Below are 15,356 nucleotides of genomic sequence, written 5' to 3' on the forward strand. Positions count from 1 at the left end.
AGTTAATTAGAGTTACCTCTGCTGCCAAGGATACGTTAATTAGAGTTACCTCTGCTGCCAAGGATAAGTTAATTAGAGTTACCTCTGCTGCCAAGGATAAGTTAATTAGAGTTACCTCTGCTGCCAATGATAAGTTAATTAGAGTTACCTCTGCTGCCAAGGATAAGTTAATTAGAGTTACCTCTGCTGCCAAGGATAAGTTAATTAGAGTTACCTCTGCTGCCAAGGATAAGTTAATTAGAGTTACCTCTGCTGCCAAGGATAAGTTAATTAGAGTTACCTCTGCTGCCAAGGATAAGTTAATTAGAGTTACCTCTGCTGCCAAGGATAAGTTAATTAGAGTTACCTCTGCTGCCAAGGATAAGTTAATTAGAGTTACCTCTGCTGCCAAGGATAAGTTAATTAGAGTTATCTCTGCTGCCAAGGATAAGTTCGAGTTACCTCTGCTGCCAATGATAAGTTAATTAGAGTTACCTCTGCTGCCAAGGATAAGTTAATTAGAGTTACCTCTGCTGCCAAGGATAAGTTAATTAGAGTTACCTCTGCTGCCAAGGATAAGTTAATTAGAGTTACCTCTGCTGCCAAGGATAAGTTAATTAGAGTTACCTCTGCTGCCAAGGATAAGTTAATTAGAGTTACCTCTGCTGCCAAGGATACGTTAATTAGAGTTACCTCTGCTGCCAAGGATACGTTAATTAGAGTTACCTCTGTTGCCAAGGATAAGTTAATTAGAGTTACCTCTGCTGCCAATGATAAGTTAATTAGAGTTACCTCTGCTGCCAAGGATAAGTTAATTAGAGTTACCTCTGCTGCCAAGGATAAGTTAATTAGAGTTACCTCTGCTGACAAGGATAAGTTAATTAGAGTTACCTCTGCTGCCAAGGATAAGTTAATTAGAGTTACCTCTGCTGCCAAGGATAAGTTAATTAGAGTTACCTCTGCTGCCAAGGATAAGTTAATTAGAGTTACCTCTGCTGCCAAGGATAAGTTCGAGTTACCTCTGCTGCCAAGGATAAGTTAATTAGAGTTACCTCTGCTGCCAAGGATAAGTTCGAGTTACCTCTGCTGCCAAGGATAAGTTAATTAGAGTTACCTCTGCTGCCAAGGATATGTTAATTAGAGTTACCTCTGCTGCCAAGGATAAGTTAATTAGAGTTACCTCTGCTGCCAATGATAAGTTAATTAGAGTTACCCCTGCTGCCAAGGATAAGTTAGAGTTACCTCTGCTGCCAAGGATAAGTTAATTAGAGTTACCTCTGCTGCCAAGGATAAGTTAATTAGAGTTACCTCTGCTGCCAAGGATATGTTAATTAGAGTTACCTCTGCTGCCAAGGATAAGTTAATTAGAGTTACCTCTGCTGCCAATGATAAGTTAATTAGAGTTACCTCTGCTGCCAAGGATAAGTTAGAGTTACCTCTGCTGCCAAGGATAAGTTAATTAGAGTTACCTCTGCTGCCAAGGATATGTTAATTAGAGTTACCTCTGCTGCCAAGGATAAGTTAATTAGAGTTACCTCTGCTGCCAATGATAAGTTAATTAGAGTTACCTCTGCTGCCAAGGATAAGTTAGAGTTACCTCTGCTGCCAATGATAAGTTAATTAGAGTTACCTCTGCTGCCAAGGATAAGTTAGAGTTACCTCTGCTGCCAAGGATAAGTTAATTAGAGTTACCTCTGCTGCCAAGGACACGTTAATTAGAGTTACCTCTGCTGCCAAGGACACGTTAATTAGAGTCACCTCTGCTGCCAAGGATAAGTTAATTAGAGTTACCTCTGCTGCCAAGGATAAGTTCGAGTTACCTCTGCTGCCAAGGATAAGTTTGAGTTACCTCTGCTGCCAAGGATACGTTAATTAGAGTTAACTGCACCTCAGCTTTGCTGGTACCACTTTGTGTTTTTTTAAGACTCCAAAGCACATTTAACCAGCATGGCTACCATAGCATTCTGCAGTGATATGCCATCCCATCTGGTTTGGGCTTAGTGGAACTATCATTTGTTTTTCTACAGGACAATGAACCAACACACCTCCAGGCTGTGTAAGGGCTATTTGACCAAGACGGAGAGTGGTGTAGGGCTGCATCAGATGACATGGCCTCCACAAACACCCGACCTCAACCCAATTGAGATGTTTTGGGATGAGTAGGACCACAGAGTGAAGGAAAAGCAGCATATGTGGGAACTCCTTCAAGACTGTTGGAAAAACATTCCTCATGAAGCAGGTTGAGAGAATGCCAAGTGTTCAAAGCTGTCATCAAGGCAAAGAGTGATTACTTTGAAGAATAATAATTCTAAAATATATTTTGATTTGATTAACACTTTTTTGGTTACCACATGATTCCATATGTGTAATTTCATTGTTTTGATGTACAATGTAGAAAATGGTAAAAAATAAATAAAAACCCTTGAATGAGTAGGTGCGTCCAAACTTTTGACTGGTACTGTATGTTGACTCACCAAGTTAGACAGGATGTAGTGGTATCCACGGGCGTTCTTCCCCAGAGAGACCACCTGTAGGAGAGATCAATACAAAGGTGAGCCAACCAGTGTTGACTGAGCTGTGTCATGGGGTGTAGGATGAAGTTGCCCCTATATGCTGATTTTGGGTCAGTTTAGCATTTCCCCCACTAATGGTTAAGGTTAGGCTTGGAGGAGGCTCATATTAAATCCGTTGCTAGGGGAAACATCACCCCAGAGCTAGTCAATCATGATATAGGCTAGTCAATCATGATACGTGCTAGTCAATCATGATGCGGGCTTGTCAATCATGATACAGGCCAGTCAATCATGACAGAGGTTAGTCAATCATGATACAGGTTAGTCAATCATGACACAGGTTAGTCAATCATGTAACAGGTTAGTCCATCATGACACAGGTTAGTCAATCATGATACAGGCCAGTCAGTCATGATACAGGTTAGTCAATCATGTCACAGGCCAGTCAGTCATGATACAGGCCAGTCAATCATGACACAGGCCAGTCAGTCATGATACAGGCTAGTCAATCATGACACAGGTTAGTCAATCATGACACAGGTTAGTCCATCATGACACAGGTTAGTCCATCATGACACAGGTTAGTCAATCATGATACAGGCCAGTCAGTCATGATACAGGCTAGTCAATCATGACACAGGCCAGTCAGTCATGATACAGGCCAGTCAATCATGATACAGGCAAGTCAGTCATGATACAGGCTAGTCAATCATGACACAGGTTAGTCAATCATGACACAGGCTAGTCAATCATGACACAGGCTAGTCAATTATGATACAGGCTAGTCAGTCATTATACAGGTTAGTCAGTCATGATACGGGCAAGTCAGTCATTATACAGGCTAGTCAATCATGATACAGGCTAGTCAATCATGATACAGGCCAGTCAGTCATTATACAGGTTAGTCAGTCATGATACTGGCTAGTCAATCATGACACAGGCTAGTCAGCCATGACACAGGCCAGTCAGTCATTATACAGGTTAGTCAATCATGACACAGGTTAGTCAGTCATGATACGGGCCAGTCAGTCATGATACGGGCTAGTCAATCATGATACAGGCTAGTCAGCCGTGATACAAGCAAATCAGTCATTATACAGGTTAGTCAATCATGATACGAGCTAGTTAATCATGATACAGGCTAGTCTCCATCAGAAATAACAGACCTCATAATGACCATGCTGTATTCACAAATGCATATATGGCTTGTGTTCTAGAGATTATAACGGAATAACTTGTATCATGATACAGGCCAGTCAGTCGTGATACAGGCCAGTCAGTCATGATACAGGCCAGTCAGTCGTGATACAGGCCAGTCAGTCATGATACAGGCCAGTCAGTCGTGATACGGGCCAGTCAGTCGTGATACAGGCCAGTCAGTCGTGATACAGGCCAGTCAGTCGTGATACAGGCCAGTCAGTCGTGATACAGGCCAGTCAGTCGTGATACAGGCCAGTCAGTCATGATACAGGCCAGTCAGTCGTGATACGGGCCAGTCAGTCGTGATACAGGCCAGTCAGTCGTGATACAGGCCAGTCAGTCGTGATACAGGCCAGTCAGTCATGATACAGGCCAGTCAGTCGTGATACAGGCCAGTCAGTCATGATACAGGCCAGTCAGTCGTGATACGGGCCAGTCAGTCATGATACAGGCTATTCAGTTATAATCTCTATATCACAAGCCATACATGTATTTGTGAATACAGCATGGTCATTATGAGGTCTGTTATTTCTAATGGAGAGCCCACCCACCCACAGACTGATACAGGCAGCCAGAGTTTCAGAGTCTGGATGGATGCAATGACGAGATTTACAAACACGTCTGAGCTTTCATCAGTGTTCTGCAAACACTCGAGTCCATGGTAGAACTAGTGTGTCAGAACATGTTCTGAGTCCAGCCCCATTCACTAAAACAAACAGTCAATGTAGCCACTAGATTTCTCCAGATCTGAGCCTGGTAACCTGAGGTCTTTAAATAGCTTGTTCTTTACTTCTACTGACTCAAACCAACCTCTTGTGGTTTACATCTGGGTTTTTATTTTCTCTGCAGAAATAAGTGACAGAAAATGATATATTTTTTCAATTTAGAGAAGTGGATTCTCTGGTGACGCATCGTGTAGGCAGCCACTTCCCACTTCCCAGCAGACACCTGATGAGAGGGGAACTGAGAGGTACTGCTGATCACCCACTTCCCACTTCCCAGCAGACACCTGATGAGAGGGGGACTAAGAGGTACTGCTGATCACCCACTTCCCACTTCCCAGCAGACACCTGATGAGAGGGGGACTAAGAGGTACTGCTGATCACCCACTTCCCACTTCCCAGCAGACACCTGATGAGAGGGGGACTAAGAGGTACTGCTGATCACCCATTACCCAGCAGACACCTGATGAGAGGGGGTCTGAGAGGTACTGCTGATCACCCACTTCCCAGCAGACACCTGATGAGATGGGAACTGAGAGGTACTGCTGATCACCCATTACCCAGCAGACACCTGATGAGAGGGGGTCTGAGAGGTACTGCTGATCACCCATTTCCCACATCCCCAGGCATTCTTCCCTCAGACATTACTGAAGCTGTGTTGTTTATAAAACACATTTTCATCAAATTTCAGAAAAAAAAACACTCAATTATTTATTTCCTTTCAGTCCTTCTGATCTCTTGACAGAACTAGTCATGCCTACATATCGCAAAGACGGGGCCTCTACAATGATCTCAACACTTCTGGCATGCAATGGGCTGACCACACCCATTACCACGCCCCATTACCACGCCCCCTGCCTGACCACACCCATTACCACACCCTATTACCATGCCCCCTGCCTGACCACACCCATTACCACACCCATTACCACCCCCCCCCCCCCTCACACACACACACACACACACCATCCCTGTCACGCCCCTCTGTCACACCCCTTTTTGATGCAGAACAATGCCTGGTATGTTGTTATTCAGAACCAGAAACAGCACAATAGGAGATGAACATACTACTGTGATTCTCATCATGTTTATTGCTAATATCTGTCAAAATCATCAAGTAGTGGAATTCTGATTTAGGACACAACTCGTTTTGCCGAAGTTCAAAGTCCAACACAAAATGGTTGTGAGAAAAGAGGACCCTGGTCAGAAGTAGTGCACACCCTATCGACCCTGGTCAGAAGTAGTGCACTACCCTATCGACCCTGGTCAGAAGTAGTGCACCCTATTCCCTATGGGTCCTGGTCAGAAGTAGTGCACACCCTATCGACCCTGGTCAGAAGTAGTGCACTACCCTATCGACCCTGGTCAGAAGTAGTGCACCCTATTCCCTATGGGTCCTGGTCAGAAGTAGTGCACTACCCTATCGACCCTGGTCAGAAGTAGTGCACCCTATTCCCTATGGGTCCTGGTCAAAAGTAGTGCACTACCCTATGGGCCATGGTCAAAAGTAGTGCACTACCCTATGGGTCATGGTCAAAAGTAGTGCACTACCCTATGGGCCATGGTCAAAAGTAGTGCACTACCCTATGGGCCATGGTCAAAAGTAGTGCACTACCCTATGGGCCATGGTCAAAAGTAGTGCACTACCCTATGGGTCATGGTCAAAAGTAGTGCACTTCCCTATGGGTCGTGGTCAAAATTTGTGCACTATATAGGGAATAGGGTGCCAATGAGAGTGTCCTTGACCTTTGGCTCTAGCCTGGAGGTTTTGGACACCACCCACACCTCCACCCTGTGATCCCCTTGGCTACAACACTAGACCTGCAGGCCTCCTCACAGCTGCCCCAGCGCTGGCCACAGAAGCAGCCAGCCTCCTGCTTCCCACCTGGCACACACCTCTAAGACACAGCAACCTTGGGCTGGGGCACAGCGACAATCTAATGACACAGAGGTACTATTGGAGGCACTGAAACAGGCTCCACCCCCGGCCAACAGAACACAGCCCTCCCAGTGTTTCCGCTACATTGAGATAATTAGGCGGAGTTCAGACAAGCGCCTGGAGGTAAGTGGACAGGATGAGGCAGGTGGACACACTTCCTCGTTGGCAGGATAATCAGAACGTGGATTTGAACAATACAAAGGCTCTAACTGATACACCAGAAGAAACTTCCTTTCATGAAAATCTATTTAAAAAAAAAAGAATTGTACATTTTGCTTTGTAATTTTGATTTTGATCTTAGCTTAGTATAAGTTGTGATGTGAAGATGAATGAGAGGCAGAGTAGACCAGAGATAGACCTGCCTCACAGCAAACTACAGCCTCTTATAATACACAGAGAGACCTGCTACACAGCTAACTACAGACTCTTATAATACAGAGAGAGACCTGCTACACAGCTAGTTACATACCCTTATAATACAGAGAGACCTGCTACACAGTTAACTACAGACTATTATAATACAGAGAGAGACCTGCTCCACAGCTAGCTACATACTCTTATAATACACAGAGAGACCTGCTACACAGCTCGTTATAGACTCTTATAATACACAGAGAGACCTGCTACACAGCTAACTACAGACTCTTATAATACAGAGAGAGACCTGCTACACAGCTAGTAACAGACTCTTATAATACACAGAGAGACCTGCTACACAGCTAACTACAGACTCTTATAATACACAGAGACCTGCTACACAGCTAGCTACATACTCTTATAATACACAGAGAGACCTGCTACACAGCTCGTTACAGACTCTTATAATACACAGAGAGACCTGCTACACAGCTAACTACAGACTCTTTAAATACAGAGAGATACCTGCTACACAGCTAGCTACAGTTACATAATCTGACAAAATATATGTGATCAGCCTAATCAGCTTTGCCAGTGAATGAATAAAGGATATTTATACCGAAAGAAAAGTCCCCCATGATTTGGTTTTAACTATTAACTACGACTCACTGAGCCTTGGATTTTCTTATCTGCTCTCGCTGGGTCCCCTCTCTCTCTGACTCTCTCTCTCTCTCTCTCTCTCTGACTATCTCTGACTCTCTCTCTCTCTCTTTCTCTCTCTCTCTCTGACTCTTCTCCTTCTCTCTCTCTCTCTGACTCTCCCTCTCTCTCTCTCTCTCTCGCTCTCTCTCTCTGACTGTCTCTCTGACTCTGTCTCTGACTCTCTTCTCCTTCTCTATGTCTCTCTCTGACTCTCTATTTCTGACTCTCTTCTCCTTCTCTCTCTCTCATCTCTCTCTCTCTCTGACTATCTCTCTCTGACTCTCTCCTCCTTCTCTTCTCTCTCTCTCTTTCCTTTTGAATTTCGAGCCAAATGTAGAATGTTCCTGTTTTGATTAATTTAATGGAGTGAGTTAGGTCTGCTCTATACCAAATTAGCATACCCCCTGAGTCCCTTCCCTGTTTCACACCTGGTAGTTTGGTGGATGGGACTACCAGCTCTCTGTAACCTAGAGGGCAACCAGTGGGTCCGTCTCCTCTATACCAGGTTTCTTGTAGGATGACAATGTCTGTATTACCGATTTCTTTGGTGAAGTCTGGGTTCCTGCTCTTTAGGCCAAAGGCAGATGACCTAAGGCCTTGGATATTCCAAGATGATATAGTGAAGGCTTTTTGTTCCATAGAGTGTCCAATGTTGTTGGTCGTGGTTTGGTATCAGGCCAGTAAGTGTGAACAAAGCCTGCTGAGCATCTGGTACATGCCATTGGCTTGGGCGAGTGTGAGAGTGGGGGTTGGGACTGTTTGCCCGCTCACTACCTGGGCGTATGAGTGGCTTCCATGTTGAGGCCCTCTTTGCGGGGGTGGGGTGCATGGGGTGGGCAGGAGTGGCATAGGTCTGATTTGAGGGGGCCTAAATGGGGTGTGGGCATGGTTGACGTGGGGGGGGTGTTGATTGGTTGGGGTGGGGGTGGGGGTGTGGATGTGTCTGGGATGCTGTGGTCTGGATGTAATTTCTCTTGGCGGCGTGGGTCCTCTATGTGTAGGTCCAGGGGGGTCCTGCAGGTCTGGGAGGGTGTCTCGCTGGTCTGGGTGGGGTGTCTATTGATCTGTTGCACCTGTGTGAAGTGTTGTGGATACGTTTGAGAGCGATGTCCTTTAGGGTTCGGGCAAAGGTGGGCACTGCTGCCTTGTAGAGGTGGACCTGGTCCAGGGTGGAGTGGTGGGCCAGGAAAACATTTGGTTTTGAGGCACAGTCACGGGAAATACTTGCGTTTACCCGCTGTATTGTGGCAGGGTGGAAGTCTTTTTGTGGTAGCAGGGTGGAGATGCTTCAGTGCTGTGGCCACCCTTTCCTGCTGTGCTCTCAGGTGGTTTGTGCCTGTGTGTATTATTATGTGGCTGGGTGAGCCTAGTTGGTCCTCAGACAGAAGGTCGAGGGCGCGCTGGGTGTTTGGACACCAGAGTTTAGACACTGTGTTTGGGGAAAAGTTTTTTTTCTTCTATATATTTCCCATTTGAGTCCATAAGTAGTACAATCTGTGTCTTGTGTTTGTCCTCAGTGGGTGTGGGGGGGTTGTCAGAAGGGCTATCAGGGTGGCTGACAGGGTGGGTGCTCAGAGGGGGTGAGAGCCGCTGGGCTTGGGGTTCTTCATTTGTCTGTTCTGCTGTGGTGTCGACTCTATGGTCAGGGTCTGGTGTGGACTGTTCTGCTGTGGTGTCGACTCTATGGTCAGGGTCTGGTGTGGACTGTTCTGCTGTGGTGTCGAGACTTTTGTCGGGTGCTGAGGTGGGCTGTTGTGCTGGCTTCTCTGTGGGGGTGGCCACCTCTCTAGTGGGTTGTTCTCTGTCACACGCCGTCCCCCTCAACCTCTCCTCTGTCCCCCTCACCCTCTCCTCCATCCCCCTCAACCTCTCCTCCACCAGCAGTCTGATCCTCTCCTCGAGTGCTCTGTTCTTCTCCTGATCCTGCTCTTTCTCCTGTTGAAGTTGTCTCACCACTGTCCAGAGCGCAGATATGTCTCTCTCCACCTCCAGCATTCCGGGTCTGGTTAATGGGGTGTTGTTGTGCTGGACTGTTGTCTGGGTCTGTGCTGACATAGTGTAATCACCTGCTGTTCCAGCTCCACCTGCCTTACCTCCAGCTGGGTGAATTTGTCCTTCATTTCAATGAGAGAGTGGTAATCTGTGCTTTGAGGTTGACTCTCCGCTGGGGTTTGCTCGTCTGTGGGGTTACATAATGAAGAGGTCTGGTCTGACCCGCTAGGGGTGGGGGTATCAAGGGAGAGCTTCTCCTGCTGGGCTAATTCTTTAATTTGATGAAAGTCCAACTGAAACTGTTTGGGGTTACCCTGTACAAGTACTGGTCCGGACTTATAGAGGTTTATATTAGCTGACTCAGAGTCCTTGTTGTCAAGTATTCTGAGTTTCCACCCCTCGTTAACCCCCCTCTCTTAACAAGGGGGTAGTGTGCTAATATAGCACTGTGCCATGCCAGGGGATGGTTTGTGTGGAAGATAAGGTTGCTGATGTTCCCATTTTTGTAATAGTCAGCAAAAAGTGTCTCTTGATTTTTCAAAAGGAGCTTAATTTTATAATCTTTTCTTGCATTATCATTCTTTACTGTATTTTAATTACCTCTGAACAGCGGGAGGGAGCTTCTAAGGCCTCCATTTGGTTGGAGTAGACTGTGTGACTCTCATGCCATTGTTGGGCTAATGGGCTTTGACACCTCTCACTTGACACGTCAGTGCTAGTTGAAGCTATATAAAGCTTGGCAGAATTATGTTAGAATTCAGTCTTTAAAAAGTAATGTTGTGTATTTTTCTTCTTGGCTTTTGGAAATAAAATATAGTTTCAGACTAAACATTACTCACTCAGTTCCAGGTTGGATGGTGTTTTCAGGTTTCTGTTGTTTTCCAGAGAATTTGCTGTATAGACTAATATAATCCTTGGTAGTTGTGAACCTTCCAGGTGATTCCGTAATTCCGTCCAAAATCAGGTTGTAGGTTTTAAATTTTGATTTGAAGTAGGGGTTATGTTGTAGAGGGTAGAATCCAGTATGTGTTCCTGACTAAAAATCCAAGTTTATATAACTCCTAATCTATCTTTTTTTAAGAAAATGCTGAAAAATGCAGGAGCTCATCTGATCCTGACCTCTGCTCTGCTCTGCTGTCTGTCTCTCTCTCTGACTCTCTCTCTCTGACTCTCTCTCTCTGACTCTCTCTCTCTGACTCTCTCTCTTTGACTCTCTCTCTCTGACTCTCTCTGACTCTCTCTCTCTGACTCTCTCTCTCTGACTCTCTCTGACTCTCTCTCTCTGACTCTCTCTTTTGACTCTCTCTCTTTGACTCTCTCTCTCTCTCTCTGACTCTCTCTCTCTGACTCTCTCTCTTTGACTCTCTCTCTCTGACTCTCTCTGACTCTCTCTCTTTGACTCTCTCTCTCTGACTCTCTCTCTCTGACTCTCTCTCTCTGACTCTCTCTCTCTGACTCTCTCTCTTTGACTCTCTCTCTTTGACTCTCTCTCTCTGACTCTCTCTGACTCTCTCTCTCTGACTCTCTCTCTCTGACTCTCTCTCTCTGACTCTCTCTCTCACACTTACAAGCCGGTGTTACAAAAATAAAGTAAAAAGGAGAAAACACAAAGATCTCCTTTCCTCTATAATCTGACTTCTCCCTTTTTCATTTCCCCTCCCGCCCACTCAGCCTTTAGGCAGCTCTGATCCTGTATAGACAGTTCCACCACCTATTGTTCCCCTGAAGAGAGGCTCTATTACTGCTGTCTCCCCCTATCCCTGCTATCTTACTCCATCTCTCTCTCTATCTATCAATGCTGTCTCCCTCTAGCACTATCTCTCTCTATCCCTGCTATCTCCCTCTAGCACTATCTCTCTATAACCCTGCTATCTTACTCCATCTCTCTCTCTCTCTCTCTCTCTCTCTATCACTGCTGTCTCCCTCTAGCACGCTCTCTCTATCCCTGCTATCTTACTCCATCTCTCTCTCTCTCTATCCCTGCTATCTCACTCCAGCTCTCTCTCTTTCTATCCCTGCTATCTTACTCCATCTCTCTCTCTTACTCCATCTCTCTCTCTTGCTCTCTCTATCCCTGCTATCTTACTCCATCTCTCTCTCTCTCTCAATCCCTGCTGTCTCCCTCCAGCTCACACTCTCTCTATCCCTGCTATGTCCTTCCAGCTCTCTCTCTCTCTATCCCTGCTATATCATTCCTGCTCACACTCTCTCTATCCCTGCTATATCATTCCAGCTCACACTCTCTCTATCCCTGCTATATCATTCCAGCTCACACTCTCTCTAGTCCTGCTATATCCTTCCAGCTCACACTCTCTCTAGCCCTGCTATATCATTCCTGCTCACACTCTCTCTATCCCTGCTATGTCCTTCCAGCTCTCTCTCTCTCTATCCCTGCTATATCATTCCTGCTCACACTCTCTCTATCCCTGCTATGTCCTTCCAGCTCACACTCTCTCTATCCCTGCTATGTCCTTCCAGCTCACACTCTCTCTATCCCTGCTGTCTCCTTCCAGCTCTCTCAATTCAAGGGGCTTTATTGGCATGGGAAACATGTGTTAACATTGCCAAAGCAAATGAGGTAGATAATATACAAAAGTGAAATAAGCAATACAAATGAACAGTTAACATTACACTCACAGAAGTTTCAAAACAATCAAGACATTTCAAATGTCATATTATATCTATATATAGTGTTGTAATGATGTGCAAATAGTTAAAGTACAAAGGGGAAAATAAATCAACATAAATATTGGTTGTATTTACAATGGTGTTTGTTCTTCACTGGTTGCCCTTTTCTCTTGGCAACAGGTCACAAATCTTGCTCCTGTGATGGCACACTGTGGAATTTCACCCAGTAGATAAGGGAATTTATCAAAATTGGATTTGTTTTCGAATTCTATGTGTATCTGTGGAATCTGAGGGAAATATGTCTCTCTAATATGGTCATACATTTGGTAGGAAGTTAAGAAGTGCAGCTCAGTTTCCACCTCAATTTGTGGGCAGTGAGCATATAGCCTGTCTTCTCTTGAGAGCCATGTCTGGCCTTTCTCAATAGCAAGGCTATGCTCACTGAGTCTGTACATAGTCAAAGATTTCCTTAAGTTTGGGTCAGTCACAGTGGTCAGGTATTCTGCCACTGTGTACTCTCTGCTTTGGGCCAAATTGCATTCTAGTTTGATCTGTTTTTTTGTGAATTCTTTCCAATGTGTCAAGTAATTATCTTTCTGTTTTCTCATGATTTGATTGGGTCTAATTGTGTTGCTGTCCTGGGGCTCTGTGGGGCGTGTTTGGGTTTGTGAACAGGGCCCCAGGACCAGCTTGCTTAGGGGACTCTTCTCCAGTTTCATCTCTCTGTAGGTGATGGCTTTGTTATGGAAGGTTTGGGAATCGCTTCCTTTTAGGTGGTTGTAGATTTCAACGTCTCTTTTCAGGATTGTGATCATTAGCGGGAATCAGCCTAATTCTGCTGTGCATTATTTGATGTTTTACGTTGCACACAAAGGATATATTTGCAGAATTCTGCATGCAGTCTCAGTTTGGTGTTTGGACCATTTAGTGAAGTCTTGGTTGGTGAACGGACTCCAGACCTCACAACCATAAAGGGCAATGGGTTCTATAACTGATTCAAGTATTTTTTTGCCAGCTCCTAATTGGTATGTTGAATATTATGTTCATTTTGATGGCATAGAAGGCCCTTCTTGCCTTGTCTCTCAGATCGTTCACAGCTTTGTGGAAGTTACCTGTGGCGCTGATGTTTAGGCCAAGGTATGTATAGTTTTTTTGTGTCTCTCTATCCCTGCTGTCTCCCTCCATCTCTCTCTATCCCTGCAGTCTCCCTCCATCTCTCTCTATCCCTGCTGTCTCCCTCCATCTCTCTCTATCCCTGCAGTCTCCCTCCATCTCTCTCTATCCCTGCTGTCTCCATCCATCTCTCTCTATCCCTGCTGTCTCCCTCCATCTCTCTCTATCCCTGCTGTCTCCCTCCATCTCTTTCTATCCCTGCTGTCTCCCTCCATCTCTCTCTATCCCTGCAGTCTCCCTCCATCTCTCTCTATCCCTGCTGTCTCCCTCCATCTCTATCCCTGCTGTCTCCCTCCATCTCTCTCTATCCCTGCTGTGTCCCTCCATCTCTCTCTATCCCTGCTGTCTCCATCCAGCTCTTTCTGGAAAGCCCTGTGTTCGGTAACCCTGTCCTTTAGCTTAGCACCAACCTCAGTGTTAATCCAGGGCTTTTGATGGGGGAACCGGCGACCCTTCACTGTGGGGACAACATTGCGGATGCATTTCCTTATGAAGCCGGTGACTGGGGTGGTTAGTTTGTCAATGTTATCGGAGGAGTCTCTGAATATATTCCAATCAGCGCTAGCAAAGCAGTCCTGTAGCATCATCTCTGATTTTGATGACCATTTCTCAACGGAGCAAGTCAAGGGTTACTTCCTGTTTGAGCTTCTGTTGGTAAACAGGAAGCAGGAGTACGGAGTCATGATCTGATTTGCCAAATGATGGAAGTGGGAGGGCCTGGGGTTCTTGCTTGTGGGTTGAGTAAATGTGGTCTAGGACTTCATAAGAGGATAAGAGAAGTTAGGAACAGTCTCACTGAGAGGAGAAGTTAGGAACCGTCTCACTGAGAGGAGAAGTTAGGAACCGTCTCACTGAGAGGAGAAGTTAGGAACCGTCTCATTCAGAGGAGAAGTTAGGAACAGTCTCACTGAGAGGAGAAGTTAGGAACCGTCTCACTGAGAGGAGAAGTTAGGAACCGTCTCACTGAGAGGAGAAGTTAGGAACCGTCTCATTCAGAGGAGAAGTTAGGAACAGTCTCACTGAGAGGAGAAGTTAGGAACCGTCTCACTGAGAGGAGAAGTTAGGAACCGTCTCACTGAGAGGAGAAGTTAGGAACCGTCTCATTCAGAGGAGAAGTTAGGAACAGCCTCACTGAGAGAAGAAGTTAGGAACAGTCTCACTGAGAGGAGAAGTTAGGAAGAGTAGCATCTGAGCTGGTGGCTGGTTCTCAACAGAGAGAGAGGGGGTGGAGTTTCATTTAGTAAAAGCAGGGTCAGAAAGGCCCAGAAGTGTCCGACTAACCCCCCGGCACCTCCCTCGCTACAGAAGAACTATATACATCTCTTCTTCTCTTATTTTACTGCCTGGTTTCAGCTGGAGGACCTTGGGTCTAAGTATCCCTAGGGGAATACTATCTAATTAACTGGCAAGAACATCTATGTCTCTGTAGCTTAGTCTCTCTCTCTCTTTCCCTCTCTCTTTCTTGGCACATTTCTCTCTCTCATTCTGACTTTCTTTCTCTGCTCTTCTTTTTTGAAAGGCTAAATTGGTGTCCCTGTGGATAGCATAAAGTTTGGGCTTTCCTGCAGGGAATTTTGTAGAAACACAAAACTCATATTCCGATGGTTGTGTGCAGTCTCGCAGTAGATCCATAAGAGGAAGACGCTCAATCCCAGTACATAGCACATTACCGACCCCACAGCCAAGAGCTTGTCTGTGTTAGAGATGACAAATGGCAAAAAACAGTATGTAAATCTACTCAAGGTAAAATGACTCAAACCATTGGGAAGAGTCTCAGCTTAGATTTGAATGTTCGTTGAATAGATTTGAATGTTCGTTGAATTTATTTTGGCCCTGACACATGTAGGACTTGTTAGGCACATCAATATTTCTAGCTGTACTAAAGTGAAGCTATTACCATCTTTTTTTGCAAGCAATAAAGAGCCCGTCATGTCGGAGTTGACCTTAAACCTTGGACTCTGCTCCGATCGGAGCCTGAGAAAACCCCATCCTGAGCATCAGAGGAAGTAGGCTACGACAGGGTCAAGGGTCATATCCTTTATCCCGTTAACACGGTAATCAACGTGAATTCTGTCGTCACAGATAGTCAGTGGATCTTTAAAGACTTAAATGATTGATGCCAGAGCGTTCAAACACCTTATCTACGGGGCT

General features: G+C 45.5%; 1 protein-coding gene across 3 annotated transcripts in view; it reads right to left on the reverse strand.

Annotated features, from left to right (window-relative positions):
- Positions 1 to 15,356, reverse strand: part of LOC135526714 (glutamate receptor 3) — a 292,678-nt gene that overhangs the window by 93,044 nt on the left and 184,278 nt on the right. For all 3 annotated transcript variants that reach the window (XM_064955313.1, XM_064955311.1, XM_064955312.1), the window contains exon 5: positions 2,454 to 2,507. In XM_064955313.1, coding sequence (XP_064811385.1) covers positions 2,454 to 2,507 — 54 coding nt within the window. The remainder of the gene's footprint in view (positions 1 to 2,453; positions 2,508 to 15,356) is intronic.

This window comes from Oncorhynchus masou, chromosome 32 (assembly GCF_036934945.1).
Source record: "Oncorhynchus masou masou isolate Uvic2021 chromosome 32, UVic_Omas_1.1, whole genome shotgun sequence".
In the NCBI taxonomy this organism is placed as follows: Eukaryota; Metazoa; Chordata; class Actinopteri; order Salmoniformes; family Salmonidae; genus Oncorhynchus; species Oncorhynchus masou.